The sequence below is a fragment of the Schistocerca serialis genome, chromosome 4, assembly GCF_023864345.2.
Source record: "Schistocerca serialis cubense isolate TAMUIC-IGC-003099 chromosome 4, iqSchSeri2.2, whole genome shotgun sequence".
Lineage (NCBI taxonomy): Eukaryota > Metazoa > Arthropoda > Insecta > Orthoptera > Acrididae > Schistocerca > Schistocerca serialis.
The window spans coordinates 183,409,099-183,433,836 of NC_064641.1; the positions used below are offsets into that span (position 1 = coordinate 183,409,099).

Here is a 24,738-nt window from a genome sequence, read left to right on the forward strand (position 1 = left end):
ACGTCAATAATCATAATTTCAAATGTGAACTTTATGACCATAGGGTCCAAATCATCTGACGTAAAATCAGGTATAAGGTGACATGTGTTATCTATACCTATTTTCAGTGGTATTATGTAAGATCCTCATAGCAGGTCAGTAGAAATACCTTGAATAAATTTTGTCGGTATTGTTGTGGTCCTCAGTCCAAACATTGGTTTCATGCGGGTCTCCATGCTTCTCTGTCGTGTTCATCTCTCTTCATCTCCAAATAACTACCCCCACTTACATACTTCTGAATTTAGTTACTGTATTCGGCTCTTAGTTTGATGTCTCAGAAGGTGTCCTATCAACCGATCCCTCCTTCTAGTCAGGTTGTGCCAAATTTCTTTTCTCCTCAGTTCTGTTCAGTGCCTCCTCATTAGTTACATTATCTACCCATCTAATCTTCAGCAGTCTTCTGTACCTGCGCATTTCAAAAGCTTCTGTTCCCTTCGTGTTCAAACTGTTTTTCGTCCATGTTTCACTTACATACGTGGCTACATTACATACAAATACTATTTAGAAAAAGGTTACATAAGTATTCGATGTTAACAAATTTCTCTTCTTCAGAAACACTTTTCTTGGCATATGCAGTCTGCATTGTATATCCTCTCTACTTCTGCCATCATAAGATATTTTGCTGGCTAAATGACAGATCTACTACTTTCAGAATCTCGTTTCCTAATCTAATTCCCTCAGCATCACCTAATTTAACTAGATTACATTCCTTTGTCCTTATCTTCCTTATGTTGATGTTCATCTCGTATCATCGTTTCAAGACACTGTCCAACCTGTTCAACTTCTCTTCCAAGTCTGCTGGTACAGACACAATTACAATGTCGTTAGTAAACCTCTTTTTTTGTTCTCCCTGAACTTTAATTCGTACTCCAAATTTGTTTTTGGTTTCCTCTACTGCTTGCTCACTATACAGACTGAATAACATTGGGGTTGGGGTACATCCCTTTTCACTCTCTTCTCAACCACTGCCTCCGTTTCATGTCCATCGGCTCTTATACCTGCCGTCTGGCTTCTGTACAAGTTGTAGGTAGCCTTTTACTTATTGTATTTTACCCATGCTACCTTCAGAATCTCCAAGACAGTATTTCAGTCAACATTGACAAAGGCTTTCTCTACGCCTAAAAATGCTATAAATGCAGGTTTGCCTTTCCTTGACCTATCTTCTAAGATAAGCCGCTGAGTCAATATTGCTTCACATATTCCTTCATTTTTCTGGAATCCAAACTGATCACCCTAAGGTCGGTTTCTACCAGTTTTTTCAATCTTTTGTAAATAATACGTGTCAGTATTTTGCAACCATGACATGCTAAACTGACAATTCAGTAATATTCATAACTATCAGCATCTGCTTTCTTTGCAGTTTGAATTATTATATTCTTCTTGAAGTCTGAGAATATTTCGCCTATCTCACAGATCTTGGTCATCAAATGGAAGAATTTTGCCTTGGTTACCTCTCCCAACACCGTCAGTAGTTCTGACAGAATGTCATCTACTCCCAGGGCTTTGTTTCAACTTAGATCTTTTGGCTCTCTGTCAAATTCTTCTCGCAAAGTACTATCTCAAATGTCATGTTCATATGCGTCCACTTCCATTTGTATAAAATTGCCTTCGAGTTTATCTCCCTTGTGTAACTCCTCCGTATATTCGTCCCTTCCTTGTTTGGGACTGGTTTTCCATCTGAGTTCTTGATATTCATACAGCTGCTTCTCTTTTCTTCAAAGGTCTCTTAAATTTTCATGTTGGCGGTATTCGCCTTTTTGGTAGCGATATATCCTTCTAAAGCCCTACATTTGTTTTCTAGGAATTCCTGCTTAGCCAGTTTGCACTTCCAGTCAATCTTAGTTTTTAGCCGTTTGTATTCCTTTTCGCCTGTTTCATTTGCTGCACTTTTATATTTTCTCCTTTAATTCCATATCTTCTATGTTATCAAGGATTTCTACTAGGACTTGTCATTTTACCTCTTTCATCATCTGCTACCTTCAATATTTCATTTCTGAAAGTTAGCCATTCGTCTTCTACTGCATTCCTTTCCCATGTTCTAGTAAGTTGTTTAATGCTCCCTTTGAAACTCTTAATAACCTCTGGGTATTTCATGCTTTGCAGGTCCCATTTCCTTAATTACCTACCTTTTTGCACTAGAAATATTTCCTATATATAATGAAAGGATGAAGAAATTGTGGGAAGATAGGAAGAATATGAAGATTACAGCTAACTAAATCTCAAAGTGATCTACTAAAATGTTTTCTGTGGACACCTTTAAGAGGATATAGTCATGCAACTCCAAAAGGCCAGACAGAGTTCAGCACACAGGACAGGGAAGTTAGCATGAAGAGTTTTTCTTTTTTCCTTAAATTGCAGTGAAAAGTCAGCAATGTTACATAAGGTGGTCGAACTCTCAGAGTAATTCCACAGTCCTTACCATGCGTATGTTTTATATCGGCTCTCAGTAGTCAGTATTGCATTTACGCTAACACCAGTTTATAGAATTATGCATATTTTAATGACTGCAGTGATTAGTTATCTTAAAGCCTGCGAAACTAACATATCTTACAATTTATGCAAGACTTTCCTCTCTGACATGAAGTTGCGACATTGAGGTGAAGAATGTAATTACTTAATACAATTAATTTGATTAATAATCCATTCGATCTATCCAGCTGTTGGCCAGGTAGTGTTTATTTGCTAAGGAACTGCAACTAATTGTAAGTAAAAATTTCTTTAATAAATGGTCTGTACATACATTCGATTCGTTGTTATGTTTTGTCTATAGAAAATGGTTTATTGAAACTTGAGATAGTGACATTAACAGTGTTTCAGTACGGAAGTGGAGGAGAAACTCAGGAAACACATGGATGTGAAGGAATCGAGTAGCAAATCATTAAAAATCATTATCATATAACAGCCCTAGTACACCCAAACACATTGTGTGTTTTTTATACTTTCATTAAATTTCCTTAGTAAACATCTATTCCGGAGTCACTTATGCAGGCATGTGATGTGTTCTCTCTGATTTTCCGTATTCTTTCGTCAAACTATGGTTTCATGAACACCTGAATAGTAACAGACACTAAGCTGCGACACACGACAGTGCATCTTTTACTACAGTTTGTTCAGTTTTCAGGTTTTGCACTCCAGTAGTTTCAGAACGAAGCATATAGCTGTAAGCTCTAAACTCCTGATTTCATTACCTGACTTTTCTCAATACGATTTTCGCTTATGTTTAATTGAATAACATTATAATACTCAGAATTAAGGTACAGTAGCAAAATTTACATGATGTTCTTAGAACATTTGATTTTTATAGAATGAGTTGAATATTGTTAAATTTTCCGGACCTCTGTCTCCAATGATGTGCATCAATATACTTGAACAGCATTGCTGACTCGAGTAAGATTTTCATTCTCAGGGTTGTACCATGTGTGTATTTTTCTGTTGATGTATTAATACTACAAGGAATTTCATTTAGTACTCTTCCACAATAACAGTCACATCAACTTATATATTTGTGAAGTCATTACAGCACACCGAAATACGAGTTGTAATGGAAGACAAATCTAGCAGAAGAATCATATTGTACTAAATTGTTACTGTGCAATATTTTTTTATCCTCTGTAGAACACAGTGTTTAAAACGTTATCATATGAGTTAACACAGTACATTGTCATATCTCTGACATAGTTCATGTGACAATTTATTTTTTTGTGTTGGAGGGGTCTTTCGTAATACTTCTTCTAAGAAAACCAGTTACTTCTTGTTTGTAACACTTTATGTGCAGGTGCGTTCTATAATATTTTACTTTGTGATAGTTATCTGTCATATGTGTTCACATCACAATGGAACTCCCTTTAACGAAGTGCTATGATACAGCCAAATTACGTACTCAGATGTGTAAGTGCTATACATAATTGTATACTAACTCCAATTTAAAATTGTGTGACTAATTTAGACATTGCTGATAGCTCCCTTCCCCCAGATCCCTAAAATTTCATGTAATTATAGTTCATTGTGATCCTATTTTTAAGTTCAGTTTCAACGAGCCATTCAGGTGCTTATCTTCCATTTCTTACTGTCGAGAACATTCCACTTTGCTTTAGAATCAGCAAAAAGTTTTCAACAGTCATCTTTAAAACTACTTACTGCAGCAGAGAATCACATAGTGTCACCAGGCTTTAATATTCAAATAAAGACATACATCATATTTCTTCTCTGTAAACAGTGCATCTCTCGTATTATAATATATGTGGTAATTCGCTTTTAAATAAATTTCCTGGTCTTTATTCTTCATGTTCATCAATCATATGAATGACATTGTGTGCTGCAACGAACTGGTCACATGCATAACAGTTAATAACGCATGAAACACATATTTAAAAATTAATTTAAAATTATAATGAGTTAACATGATTCCTTGATGAATGACGTGAATTTGAAGCAACTCATCATAAAACTAACAATACATTTTGTGATTCAGTGTTTTAGAATTTGATTTTTATATTTTGAGATTACGCAATTTTCTTTCAAAATTTGATTATTTATGATAGGGCAAGCCTATTAATGTATTTCGAGTCTGTGTGATAGTTTCACAGTTGTATAGGCCCATCATCACCTTAAAAGCTGGAGTAAGAAAACTATGAAACCTTCGTAGTTGTGCATATAAACTGACTGACCAAATTAAGAGTCGTTCAGTATGATTTACGAGGACTGCGTGTTAGCGTATTCTTCTTAACAATGTTACCACGTCTGAAGGCAAATATAAAATCTAAAAGCACTGGTACGAGATCTGTGTAGCCTGCAATATAAAACATAACGTAGCTGACCTGTTTTGCAGACATTCTCTGAATGCACACGATTAAAATAAAATGGATATTTTATTGAAAATGTAAAACAATAGAGAAATACAATTCATTTTTCTCTCAGTCACACTCACTACTGTCCAATGATTAACAACTCACAGTGCAGTAAATATAAAAGCTTTATATTTAGATAAAATATGCTAGTAGTACAGTGTTATTTATTATTCAATATACAAGAAGTTTAGAGCACTTCACAGAAACAAAATTACAGAAATATATTTTGTGCAAAATTAGATCCGATCTCCTTTCTTAGAATCAGTAAAAGAAATTACTTTCATCTGTTAATGACAACCTCAAAATAAGTTGAGAACGCTAATGCTTTTACATTCAATTACAACACAGAAATATGGAACAATAGTTCAAATATGACCATGAAATTTTTAGTGTCTCATAACAAATGTGCGAGGTCATGAAACTATACAGCAATTAAGGACGCCATATTATTTGAGAACAATAATTTGCTTTAGTCAAGAACGTCTATTACACTTTCGCAAATAGTGGTAAGTGAAAACAGGCATATATGAAAGTAAAACATTGTTGAGATTGAAAGTTGTTTTGCAGTGTGCCTCAGGAAATTCTTCAAGCGTAATGCGACATGTGTTCTGTAGGGTATGCATGGTAACCTATATTTCGAAACGTGTAACTTACTTAATAAGACATTAGAAAGAACACCCACCAGTCTCTAAAGTACTTAACGGATTTTCGGTGTCCAACAGGTTCGTAGATTGTGAGATAGTTTCCCAGGGAACGGAACTGACAACCTTCGTTCATGGTAATGTTCTGAGGAGCAATATTGTGAGCTGCATAATAGTTCGCGCAGTCAGCGTGAGAATTACTGAGATTTTTGTTCCCCTACTGTATACTCAGCTTAACACGAAGCACGTTTTGGAAGCGGGTAGGCTTGAAGACTTTGTACTAGTGCAAGTCCCCAGTAACTATCGTCTCCGTACTGCACGTTCAGTGACTGCGGTAAAGGCGCTATAAACAATCTCTAAGATCTGGACAATTGTTCTGCAATCGGAATAACACCTTATTGATAATTGACATTAAATAGTTTGAAGCCAGAAACAAAGAAAATGTCTCAGTTTTTATATTATTAGACATACTCGGTGCTCTGCATTTGACTTATTTAAGGGAATCCCCTGCTGGCCTTAGAAACAGGTAATTGAGTGACATATATGTGGCACAGTTCTCCCAATCCTTCCCTCTTTTATGCGCTGACACCACTCTTCTTGAAAAGAAAAATAAATGTGATGTGACTGAACATGCTGTTTGAGGTGAATGGAACACAAAGGTTTCGGATGTGGGTACAATCACTAAGATAGTATCTTATTAGATATGGTGTACAAATTCCAGTTGGAGAGTCATATGGAAAGAATAATACCGGTATTAGGCTTCGATGATGTGGAGAAATAAGGGGAAACTTACTACTAAATATGGATGGTCAATCGATGATACCTTTCCCTAAATATGGGAAAATACTAGTTGTATCTGATATTTTCTCAGTCCATTTTAATGAGCTCTGTAAACGATATGATAGCTTTGAAACTCTTACTCCTTTTTCGTCTAATCGATATTTTATCACCACAGATACTTATTGCATTTTCGTGAACCACGTCAACGCCCGTTACTGTACATAACTTCTGCTACAAAAAGTGACTTTGCTGAATACCATTACCACTCAAGATTCTTCGTTGTTATTTTTGTACCGTGAGTTGAGGAACGCAGTGGGACAAAGTAATACTTGTAGTCTTCCTGTCCCCTAGGAACTGTCTTGTACTCATTTCAGAGTCAAGAATCACGAAGAGGGTTGGAAACACACCGCATATTCCAGCAATATTCATGTCTCACTATGATATCACAGCATCAATTGACAAATAAGACGGTAGATCGATTAGATAAAACATCAAGACATAATACACATCAGGAAAGAGCTCTCTGAGTTAACCTGATACGAGAAAAATAAGTAATGTGCAAGTATTAATCTAAAACAGTGGACTGGTAATAAACGCGTTATTGACGGCTGATTTATGTGGACAGTGTTACTTTTAGTAAAATAATATATTTTTAGTCAAGAATATTTTATCCAGTATTTATTGGCACCTAGCGTTTCGGTGGCATCACGTACCTCAGTGCTATGTGTACAGTGACTGCTAGTTATAAATTACTGTAAAGTGAGAACTCATTTTTGGTGGATGTGCCAGTGAGCTAAGATTCGAGAAGGTTGTCCCTGTCCAGAAAGATTAAGTTACGTCAGTGTGCACCATTGTAGGTGTTTTATTATTTAAATAGTTTATCAAATATGTTTACTTACATTCAGCTGTCATACATTTTGACCTAGTACACAGAGTACAAGAACGTACCCATCACTATTACTACTTTCTGGAACAGTTATTGGCAGTGTAGTGACTAGACCATTTAAAAGATTCTTCAACCACTAAGGTAATATGTATTTCAGCTGCTAAGGTAATACACACAATACTAAAAAATACAAGTTTTGAGCAAGTGTGTTTACATCATAACACTTTTATGAAGTGTGATTTTCTGTACTTATTGACTTTAATCATTTTTATGCATTTCTTAGTACTAACTCTCCATTGTAAACAAATGATCCAGAAAAGGAGAGTGACGATGCACTGTCGTACAGACAATCTGTGTGACCCACTACATGTAAATAAAAATATGTTTGTAGCTATTAAAAAAATCACAGACACAAAAGGGCACACGCTGTCATAAATTAGTCTTCCCGAAGTATGACGACAATATTTCGGAACTTAAATTCACTGCCACTTCCAGAAAAAACTTTCTCACGATGAACAGCAGTCTAGTTGATGAAAAAGTAGCAGTTAACACACCTTATGATGGCAGCATCTGGCGAAACCTATGATGCCAATAAAAATGGGTAAAATAAATATAACTGCAGCTGAAAAAGCCACATTTTATAAATTAGGTGATACAATCGCAGATATCAATCAATTTCATGCGTCCTGGACAAACATATTACAATCCAGATGCATCCTCGGATAGGCTCTTTGACCTGCATCTGGCTAAGATGCAAGTTTCACTGTATGGACGGTCAATGAAAGTGGAGGTCTTACACGTTACTGTTCCCCTCAGAGACACAGTAAAACGCAGTGCGGTCACTATCGTAGTACAAGACTGAGGAACCAGTACCACGTTCCTCAAACATTATTCTGAGATATTTCAGTATTTGTGGGAACCTGCCCAGCGGATTAGTCTACCGTGTGTTCTCTGTCTGCTTTCGTGGAGACGTTTTTTTACGGGCATAGCAGCCGAAGCATGGCAGTCAAGGTGAAATTTTCTCTTTCAGCAGGGAGCGACTGGCACGGCCAGCCAGCTGATTCGACGAGCGAAGCCCCGGGACGGAGTGCAGGCGGTGGGCTCCGCAAGTGGGCACTGCGGCGCCGCTGACGCTCACGTCGACGCCGACTTGCCGAGCGACGGCTGCACGTCGCTCAGGTCGACGACCGGCGTCGCCGGGATGGGCGTCGCGACGCCGTCCTCGTCAGTGACGCGCAGGCCTATCGTGGCGCCCAGCTTGGCGCTCGCCTGCCGGAAGCTGTCGGACAGCTTTATCTGAAACAGAGACCGTCCGTCGTCTGATTTCCACAGGAGCAAGTGCGTAGCTCGCACCAGCAGTGTCAAGATACTCATGAGCCAAATCATTAGGGTCACCTGAATTTAAAATCTTCTGGGTTGTTGGACAGCGTCATATTCTTTCAAACAATCGACGATTCGAACCCTCTGCTGGGATCTTCTTCAGTATCTTGTGGTGTCCACTATATACTGTGTGTTCAGTTTACGATAGACATCCCAAGATCTTGAAGACGATTCCAGCAGAGGGGTCGAAACGTCGATCGTCTGAAGAATATTGCGCTAACAACCCAGAAGATTTCTAACTGCATTGACAACGGCCACGAAAGCATGGGGTAATCCTAAAAGTAAGATCTATTTTTTTATAAGTACATAGACCTGTTTATTTCTACAATGGTTTACATCGGTTTACAGCTTTGACATTTAGGTATTTTTTGACATAATCACCATTTTTGGCGATGCATTTTTGTAGACGCTGTGGCAGTTTTTGCATGCCGATGTCATACCAGCTCGCCGCCATGCTGTTCAGAAAGTGACGAACCTCTTCTTTCACCTCGTCGTCGGAGCTGAATCGCTTTCCGGCCAAATGTTCTTTTAACCTAGGGAACAGGTGATAGACACTGGGCGCCAAGTCAGGACTACGTGGTGGGTGGGTGATTATGTTCCAATGAAACTGTTGCAGGAGCGCAACGGTTTGCCGAGCGATGTATGGGCGTGCGTTGTCACGGAGAATGTGTACGCCTTTACTCAACATTCCTCTTCTCCGGTTCTGAACTGCCCGTTTGAGTTTTTTCAGAGTCTCACAGTACCTGTCAGCGTTAACTGAGGTCCCAGTGGGCATAACGTCGACCAACAATACCCCTAACCGATCCCAAAAAAAGGTGGTCATGACTTTACCGGCAGACTGTGTTTGTTTGAATTTCCGCGGATTTGTCGAAGGACGCCGCCACTGGCGTGATTGTTCCTTGGTCTCAGGTGTAAAGTATTATGCCCAGGTTTCGTCACCCGTGACAATTGAGTCCAGAAAGTTGTCCTGTTCGGGTGCAAGGCGGTGAGGAAATGCGCGGGAAGCATCACCTCGTTGCCGCGTGTGGTTCTCAGTCAGCATGCGTGGAACGCATCTTGCGCACATCTTCCGGTAGTTCAATGTTTCCATTAAAATTCTGAGAGCGGTGCTTCGGAAAACCTCAGGAACCAACGTGCAGAGAGCATCGAGGGTGATACACCGATCTTCACGCATGTTTCGCTGAACCTTCAACACTGTCTCCTCAGAAATTGACGGTCTCCCGCACCTTTGTTCGCCGTGAAATTCGGTCCAACCACCTGCAAAGTCTCTACACCACTTGTGAACATTTTTAACATCCATGCACTACTCACCATACACTTCCGTCAATTGTCGATGGATTTCAATCGGCGCAGCGCCTTTGCGTTCAAAAACCGAATAACTGCGCGCAATTCGCACTTGGCGGTAACACCCAACGGGAGCTCCATTCTCAACGGCTGCCAAGCCAAGACTGAGGGCCTCAGCGTGGCGTGCGCGTGTTTACACACAGCGCGTGAAGCACTCTTCATAACAGTGTGACCAACTGCCACACAAACGGAGTTCTGTACTTATAAACTAATAGGAGACCTTACTTTTGGGATTATCCTCGTATTATAAGCACCTGCTCAATATAGTGATGGTCCATCCTTGAAACGCAGAATAACAGCCAGTGATGACTTACCTCTGATTCGGTAAGTCCTTCCTATGTATCTAGAGGTAAATTACGGGTCCGTGGTTTGTGCACGCGGAGCGTGTGTCCAGCAGCATTACAGATGTGTTCCGTCAGTTCAGATCAGGCGAATTTAGAGGTCAACGCATCAGCTATCGTGTTCCCTATCCACTATAAAACGATTCTGGACTTCTTTTGACACGCCCAGTTGCTCTTACGTCAGGGAAGACATCAAACTGGATAAGCTGCAGGTGATCCACAATGCTGTTCACATACTCCACAGTTGTCCCAGTGACTTTGATTGCTGCCACATGTGGCGTATAGTATGAACCGTACTGCAGGAGAAAACATATGACAAAGCGTGGAAGACCAAACTGATATAAAAAATGGCTGCCCTTGGCGCATTACCAGATTACTTAGTCAAGTTTCCTTTCGGGCAGACGTTTTTCGTGAAGATCGACAGCCGAATATCAAGTGCGAAACACTTCGATCAAAGAATTCCACGAGGCTCTGTACCACCGCTCACTCTGTTCCTTTGGATGTCAATGACGGGCCCACTCCACCACAAACAGCAGTCGCACAATTTGCCGACGGCACTGCGCTTCTCACCGGCGGTCGAGTGAACGCAGCGGTAATCCGCCTTCATAGGCAGCTAAAAGTCACAGAGCAGTGGACAGTATGTTACATGATAGAGCTAAAGACACTCGCAGTCATGTTCACCTGAAGAAGGCCAGATCTGAGACATATGTACATTGTGAAACAATAACATAGAAACCCAGTGGACCAACCAGATCAGGTACCTAGGTGTCTTGCTAGACAATAACCTCATATTCATGTCAAACACACACGCGAAGAAAGAGAAAATGACAATTCTAATTCATGCTCTCTATCCTCTACTATCAAGAGAAAACTTGAACGTTAACACCTCTTCCTGGGGTACATCATGGCAGACAAATATAGAAACTCTTCAGGCGGTTCAAAACAGATGCTTGAAACTCGTTTCAAAAGTACCCCGATAGACCAGAACCAGAGACTTGCAATGAAGTAAACATTGTCATGATAGGCGAACTGATTAAACAACATACCAGAAAACGGCTTGAGAAATATGAAAATTTAATATCAGCGTTACGGTATTCAGAATATAGAGGGACTATTAATCCCGAACGATGGCACGGCGTAAGAGTTCAGCATGCATTCATTCAAAATCCCATATAGGAATAAAGAAGAAACAGAATCGTAGCGGTGCAATAGGCTAGAGGGCAATGTTGTGTTAACGTTCGATAAATGCTAAAATGATCGCGAGACATAACAGTAAGAAGTTCAGCCTTCATAGAAGGCAGCACTTCTGAGTAACACAGAGAAAAATATAAAAAAAGGAGGCGTGAAAGTCCAAATAAATATTATTATTCTTTATTCATTCTGGAAAAAAATCTTAACAACTGATAGTTGCCTATCAAATTTACAAGTAAGTCTTCATAACAATAAGTTCAGTGTTATTTTTTTTCTACGTTGAATCTTAATTTAGATTAACAATATTTAACAAATTATTTTATTTATTTTCGCTTTATTACAACTCTAATATTTCGAGGGTAACCTAGATGCTCTGGCAAATTTTTCTTGTCTCACTAAGCTGGGTATCCTGTCACAGAAAAAGAGGCGTAGGTATTCGACGTATGCAATCTTTTTTATCTTCCTCACTCAGTATTATTAGTTCTGACACAGCAAATAAGACTGCAAATACATGTACTGCTACTATCACTACTACTACTACTACTCCTATCACTGCCTCCACAATCAGAACTACTACTGTAATTATTGGTATGCCCTATCAGTACTACCCCACTTGTTTGTACTACATCGACAACTACCATTAAATCTTAAGTCGCTAATAACAACACTCATATTAATATCAATACTTTACTCCTGCTGTGCTTACTATTGATGTTTCCACCGCTGACACAGAGAGAAAACTCAAGCAATTTATCGGTCTAGTGATGAAATAAGATAATAAATTTATGAGTATTCTGCAGCATTGTTACGATGTAGCATTTCCTGTATAATTCACTTCTATATCCGCATGAGGGCACCGTAGCAGACGACATTAAGGACTTCTAGTACCTCGTAAGCAAAATAAAGTATGACAGTCGAAACATAGAGGATACCGGAAGTATAGATAAAGAGATGATTCCTCGCTAAATGAAGTTTGCTAAAATCAGTTACAGGATTTCATTTAAGGAAGAATTTTCTTAGAAAGTACATCTGGGGCACAGCTGCCGGCCGGGATGGCCGCGTAGTTCTAGGCGCTACAGTCTGGAACCGCACGACCACTAGGATCGCAGGTTCGAATCCTGCCTCGGGCATAGATGTGTGTGATGTCCTTAGGTTGGTTCGGTTTAAGTAGTTCTAAGTTCTAGGTGACTGATGACCTCAGCAGTTAAGTCCCATAGTGCTCAGTGCCATTAGGGGCACAGCTTTGTATGGAAGTGAAACGTGGACTGAGGGATAATCGGAACAGAAGGGATAAGTTTGAAATGTATGTTAGAAAAGTATGCTGAAAACGAAGTGTACGGATAAGTGAGACTTTAGGTTTCTCCGCAGTATCGACGAAGATAAACACTGACAACAGGAAGGGATGTGATGGTAGGACATGTATGAAGACATTAGGGAATAACTACCCCACATTACTAGTTGGAGTTGTAAGGATAAAACTGTAAATAAGGAGAGAGAACCAATATATGCAACAAATAATTAAGGTCGTTGGGTGTAAGCACTAGTCTGAGGTGAAGGGGAGTAAGTCGTGGTAAGCAGCATGAAATCAACTGGAGGAAAAAGATTATTGATAAAATAATACAACTGACATGTTACTCAATGTGTATGTGGCACTATTTACAGCTCAGATGATAGTAAAATCACTAGTACACCATCCGCAAAATAGAAGTTTAACACCGGGAAATCAAAGGATATTAAAATGCTAGAAGAAACAAAAAAGTTTTACGAGGAACATTTGCTAAAGAAAACGATAGACGAAGCCACATCGCCTTTGAAGCACTAGAAGCGGAAGGGGTTTTTACTGAGGAACTGAATATGAATCCTGACAATATTTCTTCGCAAGGGCGGAAGGAAAACATATTGAAATTGTAATTATATTTTCGTAAGGCATAAACCATTACAGCAATCAGAAGTTTAAACAAATTCTGTTTACAATCAAATCACAAGAAGAATGAAGACAGAATATCAACATAACAACAAAACTCGCAGTACGTGAAGAAGTCGGCTCAGTCGGTCCTCGAAGTGTTGTGCGTAAAATGGAAGCAACAACTCGCTACAAAGACAGGAAGCTCATTATTAATCAAATACGTCGAGAAAACCTAAGATATCACATCACTATGAATAGCTATATTAACAAAATGTAATTTTTCCCGATGGCTCCTTAGTTATATGTAGACAATACTTCAAAAGAAGCCGAATCAAATATAAAGTACTGATCAAATATGATATTCAAGGCGAAGAAAAAATGCTGCACTTGGAGGTCGGCATAAGATTCCTCAACCCCAGCTTGAAGAGAAAAGTTTACCTATCAAAATCAATTGGGTGCATTTTGAAAACGCAGTATGAAATCGAGGAGCTGGCAACACTGTCACACCGCGCAGTGCAACGGAATGTACAGAGGAACGTGTATCAGGTCGCTCTACCATACCAGCCGTCGTAGCTCCCTGAATAGACTGTTGGGATATCATACCCACATCCACCACGGAGCTACATTTCGAATTCCTCGTCAGGTTCCTTTATTTTTTAGACGTCCAGTCGCTAGTTCTTCTCGTTTATAAGCAGGATATAATTTTGTACATGACGATACCCTATCAAATGACAGTGGCAGCCAATAAACTGTATTTGTGCGCAACCATAATTGATTCTGTCAAAATAAGTAGGGCGGCTTTCCGATAGAGAACACCTACGATGAATACGTCTACATGCTTCCGGTGCTGACTACATACGATAACCAAGCGGCTGCTGCTGTTCCTGCATATGCTGCACGATACCCTCAAAGGCGACATCTCAGTAAGAATGTTTTTCGTCACCAGAATCAACGCCTTCTGGAAACTGGTAAGCTTCGTCCACAAATAATGCACAGAGGTCGCTCAAGGACTAGATGTACTCCACAAACAGAGGACTCGAGACTTGAAACTATTCACCAGTCAGCTCGGCGATGTACCAGTGATACAGCAGGGGCGTTCCAGATAACTCAAAAATTGGCTTTTGAACTGCAGCACTATGAAGAACTGAATTCGTACCATTAGACGTTAATTCAAGACCAGTAGCGAGAAGCCTGCATCCGACGAGTAAGGTTCTGTGAATGGCTTTTGCACCAAATGGAAGATAACGAACATTTTATAAATAACGAGAGATGGACTGATGAATCTGTCTTCTCTCGTGCAGGTATTATCAAACTCCATAACAGCCATTATTGGAACACAACCCTCAGGTCACCCGTTAATGTGGCATTCAGGCGCGCTTTGGTGTAAAACCTGGGGGCTGCAATCGTGGCAGGAGAGAGTTTGGACCATTACCTACAGCTGAACTAACTGAATGCTCCCCTATATCGTACATTTCTTTGCAGTACTTTGCCCGACGCAGCAGAAAACGTTCCCGTTGGTGTTCGGCGACGTCTATAGTTTGAGCATGACGGTGCTCCGCACATTTTGGAAAGAATGTGCGTAACTACGCTAAAGTGCCAAAGAAACTGGTATAGGAATGCGTATTCAAGTGCAGAGATACGAAAACAGGCAGAATACGGCGCTGCGGTCAGAAACTCCTATATAAGACAACAAGTGCCCGGCGCCGTCTTTAGATCGATTACCGCTGCTACAATGACAGGTTAACAAGATTTAAGTGAGTTTCAACGTGGTGTTATAGTCGGCGCACGAGCGGTGGCACACAGCATTTCCGAGGTGGCGATGAGGTGGGGATCTTCCCATAAGACCAATTCACGAGTGTACCGTGGATATCAGGAATAGGGTCAAACATTAAATCTCCAACATCGTTGCTGCCCGGAAAACATCCTGCAAGAACGGGACCAACGACGACTGAAGAGAATCGTTCGAAGTAACAGAAGTGCAACTCTCTCACAAATATCTGCCGATTTCAATGCTGCCATCAAGTGTCAAAGTGCGAACCATTCAACGAAACGGCTTTCGGAGGCGAAGACCCACTCGTGTACCCTTGATGACCGCAGAAACCAAAGCTTTACGACTCTCGTGGGCCCGTCAACACTAACATTGGACTGTTGATGACTTGAAACATGTCGCCTGGTCGGGAGAGTCTCGTTCAAAATCTATTTAGTGGATGGAAGTGTACGGGTATGGAGACAACCTAATGAATCCATAGACCCTCCATGTCAGCAGGGGACGGTTCAGGCTGGTGGAGGCTCTGTAATGGTGTGTGGCGTGTGCGGATGGAGTGATATGGAATCCCTGATAGGTCTAGATACCACTCTGACAGGTGACACATGCATAAGCATCGTGTCTGATCACCTGCATCCATTCGTGTCCACTGTCCATTCCGACAGACTTGGGCAATTTCAGCCAGACAATGCGACACCCCACATGTGCAGAATTGCTACAGAATGGCTCCAGGAACACTCTCCTGAATTTAAACACTTCCTCTGGATACCAGATTCCCTAGACAAGAACATTATTGAGCGTATCTGGGATGCCTTGCAATGTGCTGATGAGAATAGATGTCCAGTCCCTCGTACTCTTACGGATTTATGGAAAGCTCTGCAGGATTCATTTTGTCAGTTCCCTCCATCACTACTTCAGATATTAGTCGAGTCCATGCCACGTCGTGCTGCGCCATTTCTGCGTGCTCGCTGGGGCCCTACACGATATTAGGCAGGTGTACCAGTTTCTTTGGCTCTTCAGTGTATTTAAAGGAAGCAATTCCAGGGAAATGAATTGTTCTTTCAGGTACAATGTTCTGCCCTCCAAGTTCCCTGTACCTTTGTCATTTAGATTTTTATTTGTGGGGACACTTGAACGAACAAGTTTATAGTACTGCATTCATGGGTGTACACGACCTAATATCTCGCGTGCATACTGCTTCAGCTGTGGTGGCTGCACGTGTGTTACGTAGTGTCCAGCAAAGAATGATACAACGAGCCGCGAAATGCTTGCAACCGGTAGTTGGTCGCTTTGAACGTCTCTAAAGACAACCTTGCTCATAGACATATGTACCGACTCTTTGAAGATCAGTCTGGACGTCAAATGTACCGAATGGAATTGTTGTGCATAGCATAGTGCGCAGTCTAGTGCAACCAAACTATTGTGTTTTTTTTGCATCTCATTGGATGGTTACGATGTTACTATATACACTGTTATTTCCTTTTGATTTTGTTTGTGCCACGGACGAAAGACAGTGGTCGGTTACGTCTGTAAGAAATCCATGTTACGTCTTACTGTTTCAATACATGCAACACTAACGGAAAGAAATACACAAGATACCACATTATGTAGGTGTAAATTAGGTACAGTTTGATGCTTTAACTGAAAAAACTACTTTGGCGCGAACACTACTCCAACATCGGCCAGTCTGCATATACGCTCCCTACGGCATTGCCTTGCCTCACCAAACTAAAGGAACAGCTCCGGCACAGCGCAGAGTTTATCTGTTCTTGCCCATGCTGCACGCAGCTTCAGCGTTGCCAGAGCATCGGTTTTAAATCGCACGTCTATTCAACCTATTGGTGGTACTAGGTTTTGCTAGATACATTTTTGTCATGTACTGAGATGAGGAATCACATGCCGACCACTCACATGCCGACCACCAAGTGAGACATTTTTTTTCCATCTGTATATCATTCTCAAAATCTATCGTAACTGGTTTTAAGGATGTGTCTAATGCTGACATCTATCTCTCTTGCCTGATGTTATAGGTTCTGCTTCAATTTCTCTAAGATTACACGATAAATAATTTGTTGGCATTCTTGTAATACCTTACTGTGTTTGAAAAATGAATGCCCTTGGTAAACTTATTTCAAGTAAATCAAATATCATCAAACATATTTTTTATATTTTAAAACAGTTCGCTTGATTGATCAATCTACACAGACGTTTTCGTTAGAACTCATGATTTTAAATTTTTGTCAACATGTGAACGACTTGCCTTAACCTATAAAATAAAAACTGTTATATTCTCCGAATGTCTATCAGGGCTGTTGCTACAGAAGTAAGAAATATATCAGATATCTGTCTATTTGGTAGAGATAAACAACCTAGAAAATCATAATTATTTGTTTAATGATTACTGGTGACTGTCTCGTGCAGTGACAGGACCACAAGAACCTTTCGTTTACAGCGCAATATATTACAAACAAAAATCCTGTGTGCTGCAACATCAGTATCTTCCATTGTAGAGAATGTATTCTATTCAGCTTGCAACGCAAGACTGTAGAGATAACAGAATGAACTACCTGTTCTTTAGTAAGTATCGTTCTCTTCATGCAGATGTTGACAACAATAATAGGCTACTTATATTTTTGTAATAAGTCCTTTCTACAGGCGGATCTGCTGTCTCTTAGATATTTGTCAGCAATAATATCAAACCTTTTCATTTGGCATATTGAAGCCAGTTTATTACATAGAACAATTGTACTGAACTGGGTACAATGTGCTCTGCATGAGTAATGTTCTCTGCCTGGCAGAGCATTCTAATCAAAACAAAGAAATATCCGGGAAGATGTGAATTCAAGAAACTAAAGCATAGAACTAATAACATGAGAAGAGACCGAAAATAAGATTAGTTACCAAAACATAATTATAAAGACAGGAAATAATAATCACACTCTACATATGAAGCTTACTGCCATATCTGAATCTTACACGCAAACTCAGTTTGTATAAACAACCAGTAAGAGACAGCACTTACGTGTAAAACAAATTCCCAATTTCACACTTGTATCTATGAAGAAACATGACAATAAAGTAGTGCATGAACTACAGCTGACATTTAAGCTGTACACAGACTGAATAATAAAAGTGACTGCTAAAGGAAAAACTATGAAGCTCTGTAGTCTTTCAACAAAGCAAAAGAATTAATTCTGGATTTATAGGTACTAGCAGGAACAAAGAGAAAGCCAGAATTCTGCATATTGACACAAAGTCTGGGAAATATAATTAAAGAAGTGCTATATATTGTATCCAGAACGAGCAACTAACAAAGGAAACAAATCACCATGAAACAGTTATAGTTCCATTCCTGGAATGAATATTGTAGAACACCCTATAAAGTAAAATCACACAGCTAAAATTTAGAAATAGATAAATACAGTAAATGATAAAAAATAAATAAAAAGTACTGCTGCAGTAGCCTCTTACTGATGTTACAACAAAAGTGGCGCCTCCAAAGGTAAATCTGTAAATCACATACACATAAACATTACTAATAGATGCTGTAACGGGTTGTAGACATTACGAAAGGAAAACAAACGTAAGGAGAATCACCAACACTGATTACTCTGGACTGTGACGTCCCACTCTCCAATTCAGGACATTTGAAAAATTGAAAAAATACGAGTGACTCCACAAGTATAAATGTTTAGGAAAGTATATGGTAGACAATGGATACTGATGATGGGTATAACGCCCACAAGAAACCATTTCGTAGAACAGAAGAATAGACAAGCTGTGGGATGTGTAGACGTAAGTCTTGGCAAACACTGTCGCTGAAAATCAGAAATTTCAGGCATATTAATGTGTCAAGTGTAATTTTTCAAACCCAATATGGAAGCTATACGCAGATCTAAAGAAATTTCAGGCCACTAATGACAGTTTTGGAAATAAAGAAACACACATGGTTTAGATACGTACCAAAGAGTGTCATTTTCACAATACACTGCACAAATTTAGAAAAAAACACGTAATTTCATTAATCAGTAAAGGTATATAACGTTAAATAATCTTTTTCGATAGTGTAAATAACGAAAAGCCGTGTTTTCAAGAAGTTGTAAAACGAGGCATTAAATAATGTAACTAATGTAAGTAATGTAACTGAGAGCAGATGTACATAATGAATTTATTACCTGCACAACGTTAATGCACATAGATGTTAGGGCCAGACCAAATACCAAGTAGACAATGGAAGCCATCATGTACATTGGGTGCTGAAATGAAACACAAACCATGATTAAAACACCTACCTCATTATTTTCAAGAGTTTCAGATGTATATCTCTGAGATACATGATGAAAATCAAGATTCCACATTGTAAACAGCTGCCCAATAATGACTGATAGTACTGCCTAACATTATTAAGGTATGACTGCATGGAGTGTGACACTGATTTTAAGTGTTAAACTTCATCATACATTTATGACTCTAAGCTGATATTATAACTAAACTATCAAAACAATATTATATATATAATACAAATGGAGACATTTAGAACAGCTCTAAAAGAACGTCTATAGCGACAAATAGCTGTCAGTAAAGTGTGTACGACTCTTTCTTCTAGAGGATGGAAATAGTATCATTTTGAACAAGAATTACTATTCCCATAGATTTTTACTTACAAAATAAGAAAGCTGGTAGTAAAAGAGTAGCATAAATTTGCATAAGCTACTGCAAGCTACTAAATTCAACTGATTCACAGCAATCGCTAAAACACATCGTATGTAACATGTTATTCAGTTTATTAACTACATGACCTACAACATTTCTGGTAATATACTTCTTCTTTTACAGTATCTTAAATCTGCTAGATTCTCATCAGTTACATAAAATTTTCTGATACATTACTGCAGTTTGCTCATAGAAGTCAGATGATGTTTGTTGTATACTAAAGTATGTAGTTTCATTTCATTTCCCTATACTCATCTACATAAAATATAATTTCATATTGATATTGCCTTTAGGCAAATACAGAAGAATTTTTTAGCTCTTTGAATTTAAATTGTAGATTTTTATTACCTAATCACAGTATTATTTGTTAGGTCACTGATTTAACAAAAATACTCAACTGTTCTTGTTTCTATTCTACTGTTACGAAGTCACCTACATGAATTTTTATGCATTGTTTCACTGTTAAACAACAGCTTCATTTAAATGACATTTAAGCAACAACACTGATGCTGGAATCACATACTATTCTTTTTGACAAAATTTTAGAATATATTATTTTGTAGTTGAATGAAAATATATAGATACAAGTAAATTGTACACACAATTCAAGATAAAATAATCACATTTTAAAAATACATCAGCAACATATTAAAACATTTACTGACAATGTCATGAAATGGGCCAATAAGCTGTCCAAAAACAGTTCACAAATTCTCAAAGATTTTCATTATATGAGTGCACAACGCCATTTATTCGTATTTAATCAATTACGGATTTTTATGAGTCAAGATAACAATATGAATCAAAAACAAATCAAAGCATGATATTTTACATCAGCAGAAAGCTGGAATTAACGTATAGAAAAATAAAAATAGATAAAATATGTTAATCGCAAATTTTCATGCAAGTAGATTTTATTACCAAAGAGTACGGAACTTGAGGTAAAACACAGAGCTAGTTTAGCATGTTATTGTGAGGCAGCAGCTGAAAGGTTTGTATTTTACTCTGCAGCTTCATGACAACTGCATTGTGCATTAGGTATTTAGTACCTATAGTGAAACACAGTGTGAGTAAAATGTAGTGCAACACTTGTGTATTGTGTCACTGTGCTGTCTGTACTGCTATGTGACAACGTATGACATATGTGCTATGGAATATAGCATGACTGAATCATAGAGCACCTCATCATCTACTTACGCTGTCAGACTTGAGTTACGAAAGTTGCATGAAAAACGAGGAAATATTCGTTAACATATTATAAAGAAGAGAAAAATAAAGGAAATAAATAAAGACAGTTGACAGGAACAGGAATACACAAAGAAAGAGATACAGATATAAATTTATATTTCAAGGTTAATAATTAAGAAATAAACAAGAAACTTTAAAACAATTGTACTGAAGTTTGGTATTTAGTGGTTGTGTGCCAAATGTATTTATGTCACCACAAGTTATGTGAATGAGTTAGCTGTTGGTTATTTATTAAAGGTCACTTTTGATCAAATTATTGATAAATTAACATGATTTGTACAGAATTACATTAGTTGAATAAAATGTATCTTTAGAGGTAGACTATGAAGTAAATTTATCAATGTACATGTTCACAGTATGAGGAATCCTCATACATTGATAACTGTTACATGAAATATATGACACACAATCTAAATAAGAAATTCAAGTTTTACTGTATATACCTCATACTGTGAATGTGCACATATCCAGTAAAGATTTTATCCAGAGATGTGCTGATGGGTGAATTTTTCAGGAGAGCATGTTTCTTCATAATAACACAGCTGAGAAATACTGCACCACATTTATTTAATGCTCACATTGAAGAGTTTGAGGCTTAATTACTGCCTACAGTAATTAAAAAAGTATGTATTGTATCTGTTACAAGAATTTGTCACACCACAGAAGAAATGAAGTAAGGAAACATGTATATCCAACTTACAATACTGCAACAGTGTTTTAGATTATATATTTTTAAATAAGAAACTCTTGCTGGTGTTCATGTACTAACACTGGGGGCTACACGCTGAAGGAAAATTCACAATGGAGCATCTGCCTAAAAAATTTGATAAAATTTAAAACCAGTATATTCATTGAAGCAAGCCTACACAAGAAAACTTTGCAATGCAACATATGCAAATGAAATTGCACTCTTTTGAAAGATCAATATCAAAGAGCAGCTGAACTGATGTAGGGATTGTGCACAGTTATAGCCAACGAAAAATGTGTAAGTCATTGTTATTTCTTATAGATATGTACTCATTAAAATGTGGTCCTAATCTTTTACTCTTTTTAAACAAAGAAGATGCAGTGATCTACAAATAGACAAATAACGAGTAAATTCTAATTTACTAACATTTGATTGATGAACTCATTACCAATAACTGCAAGAGACAGACAGACAAAAAAATGTACAAGCCTTACTATCGGTGTAATTTTATTGTATGTCATGTAAAGCTTGATATGATGACACAGTTTAGTCTGCAGCCTATGACGGGCTCTATAACAGATTTTCTGCACAACATGTGCGAAACAGTCGGTTCAAGGAGCGCTGGCGAGATTAAAATATAATGCCAGGTGTTTCAGAATGGTATATCGGATTTTAAGGTTTCGTAGCATTTATTATATTCAACTTAAATCTTAAGTAATACACCAAATGAAACAGCAACTCAAACAATTCTGTTTTATGCAAGTACATGACGACCAAGAGTGATTAAAGGACGTGTTGGACAAGTGGAATGGGCTTTCGTGTGTAGCGCCAACAAATCAGTGCAGAAGGCTGGTCGTGAATTAGCAGTTCCAATGACATCAGTGTGGACACTTGACAACTATTAAGTTTTCCTGGATCGTGTGGTCTTCAGTGATGATCTGACATTCCACCTAAGTAGAAACGTGAATACACATAAGGTGAGCATGTGAGGGATCAGAAAATCCCTAAGAGTTGGTGTAATTTAAACGACGCTCTCCTAAATTTAAAGTTTCACTGCTGTATCCAGGCGGAAGGTTTATGGGTCTTCCTTTTCTGGTGAAGCAACAGGAGCTCGTGTATATTATCTTGTTGCGTTACAACCACGGTTCTTTCCTCGATTCTAAGAACCTGAACCACACTACTTTTATCTGGCAGCAAGATGGTGGGCCACAACACTGGCGTTATTTTGTTCGCGACTGGTTAAACTACGTTGGAGCCGATCGCTGGATTGACCGCTAGGGGCCAGATGACAGAGCTTGTTACGCGTGGTCTCCATGTTCACCCGATATTACGCTATGTGATTTTTGCCTTTGCAGATTTATAAAGGACTATGTGCCTCCGGTCCCAGCTTGTCTACCAGATTTCAGAGACAGGACTGAAGCAGTTGTTGCAACAATTAATCCAGTCACACTGATCAAGGCTTGGGAAGAAGTCATCTATCGACTCGATGAGTGCCATTTGACGAATAGTGCTCAATCACATTGACCACTTGTAAGGAAAATTGTTTGAGTTGCTCTCTCATTTTATAACTGTAAGTGGAATGTAACAAATGCTACAAAGCCCTAAAATCCTGATATTCATGTTGAAAATATGCACAAATTAACGAGACGTAGTCATACGAGTTCGTCAGAAGTGAAATAATTTTACCATTGTGTGTCTGAGATAATAAAGTCAATGTCTTCATTTATCATCAGAATATATATATAGTAATCTGCCATACACGCCAGCAAGAAGGTGCCGCAAGAACAATCCTCAACTTCTAATCAATGAATAGATATAGTTCAGTAAGTGTCCACTTTAACGTAATGCCAAAATAGCTGACGAAAAATGTGTCTGCTTGGCCAGTCGCCAGCCGCGGTGGTCGTGCGGTTCTAGGGCGCTCCAGTCCGGAGCCGCGCTGCTGCTACGGTCGCAGGTTCGAATCCTGTCTCGGGCATGGATGTATGTGATGTCCTTAGGTTAGTTAGGTTTAATTAGTTCTAAGTTCTAGGGGACTGATGACCACAGCAGTTGAGTCCCATAGTGCTCAAAGCCATTTAGCCAGTCCATCTTTGTTACGTTGTGTAGCATTGTAAACAGATTTTCTATTAATTTATTTTAGTGTTCTGTGATTGTGAATGTTTATTTTGTATAGATGGCTATAAATTCTTTGCTTTGTTTATTATTGTACTAGTATGCATAAGGCCGGCCGGAGTGGCCGTGCGGTTCTAGGCGCTGCAGTCTGGAACCGAGCGACCGCTACGGTCGCAGGCTCGAATCCTGCCTCGGGCATGGATGTGTGTGATGTCCTTAGGTTAGTTAGGTTTAATTAGTTCTAAGTTCTAGGCGATTGATGACCTCAGAATTTAAGCCGCATAGTGCTCAGAGCCAGCCTAGTATGCATAAGAACCTCTTCGCCAGTACACTAGACAGTGGGCTAATGGCGCGAGACCTTCGCCTCAATACAAACAAGCTGGTATTGAAATAATGACAGAAAAGTAAGTTTTTGTCGGCTTCACTTTATATTTAGATTTCATAACTAAAATAAACAGAGTGTACAAATTTGTAGAGTTATTAGAGGAAATAAAAAAGAAACATTTTTGTTGTTTGACACAAAAGTACAGCTGCAGCCATTCCACGCTAGGGTGTGGTGAAGGGGTTCACGCTTAACATCCCTTAGATCAACGTTTGCAGTTTTATTGACTGCTTCGTTTACAAGACGTTGTCACTGGAACCCTATTTGCAATACAGTTACTTCTTACTGCTAAGAAGTGCAAGCTTACGTTGCCGTTAGCAGTGTCCATCTCTCTGCACCTACAGTTACATTAGTATTATTTAAGTTATGTTTTGTTCACATGAAAGTTTCTACAGGTTTCTGATAGTTGATTACACGCTAATCGAATTATCTGAAACGACTCATTTACGGGGAGGTACAATGGAACATTCGAACA

General features: G+C 38.8%; 1 protein-coding gene across 1 annotated transcript in view; it reads right to left on the reverse strand.

Moving 5' to 3' along the window:
• Nucleotides 1-4,932: 4,932 nt before the first annotated feature.
• LOC126473595 (potassium channel subfamily K member 18) overlaps nucleotides 4,933-24,738 on the reverse strand; it is a 522,245-nt gene continuing 502,439 nt past the window's right edge. Inside the window, exons 7-8 of the mRNA XM_050100742.1 lie at nucleotides 19,296-19,376; nucleotides 4,933-8,489 (exon numbers count right to left, since the gene is read on the reverse strand). Of these exons, the coding sequence (XP_049956699.1) occupies nucleotides 8,328-8,489; nucleotides 19,296-19,376 (243 nt within the window). The 3' untranslated portion in view covers nucleotides 4,933-8,327. The remainder of the gene's footprint in view (nucleotides 8,490-19,295; nucleotides 19,377-24,738) is intronic.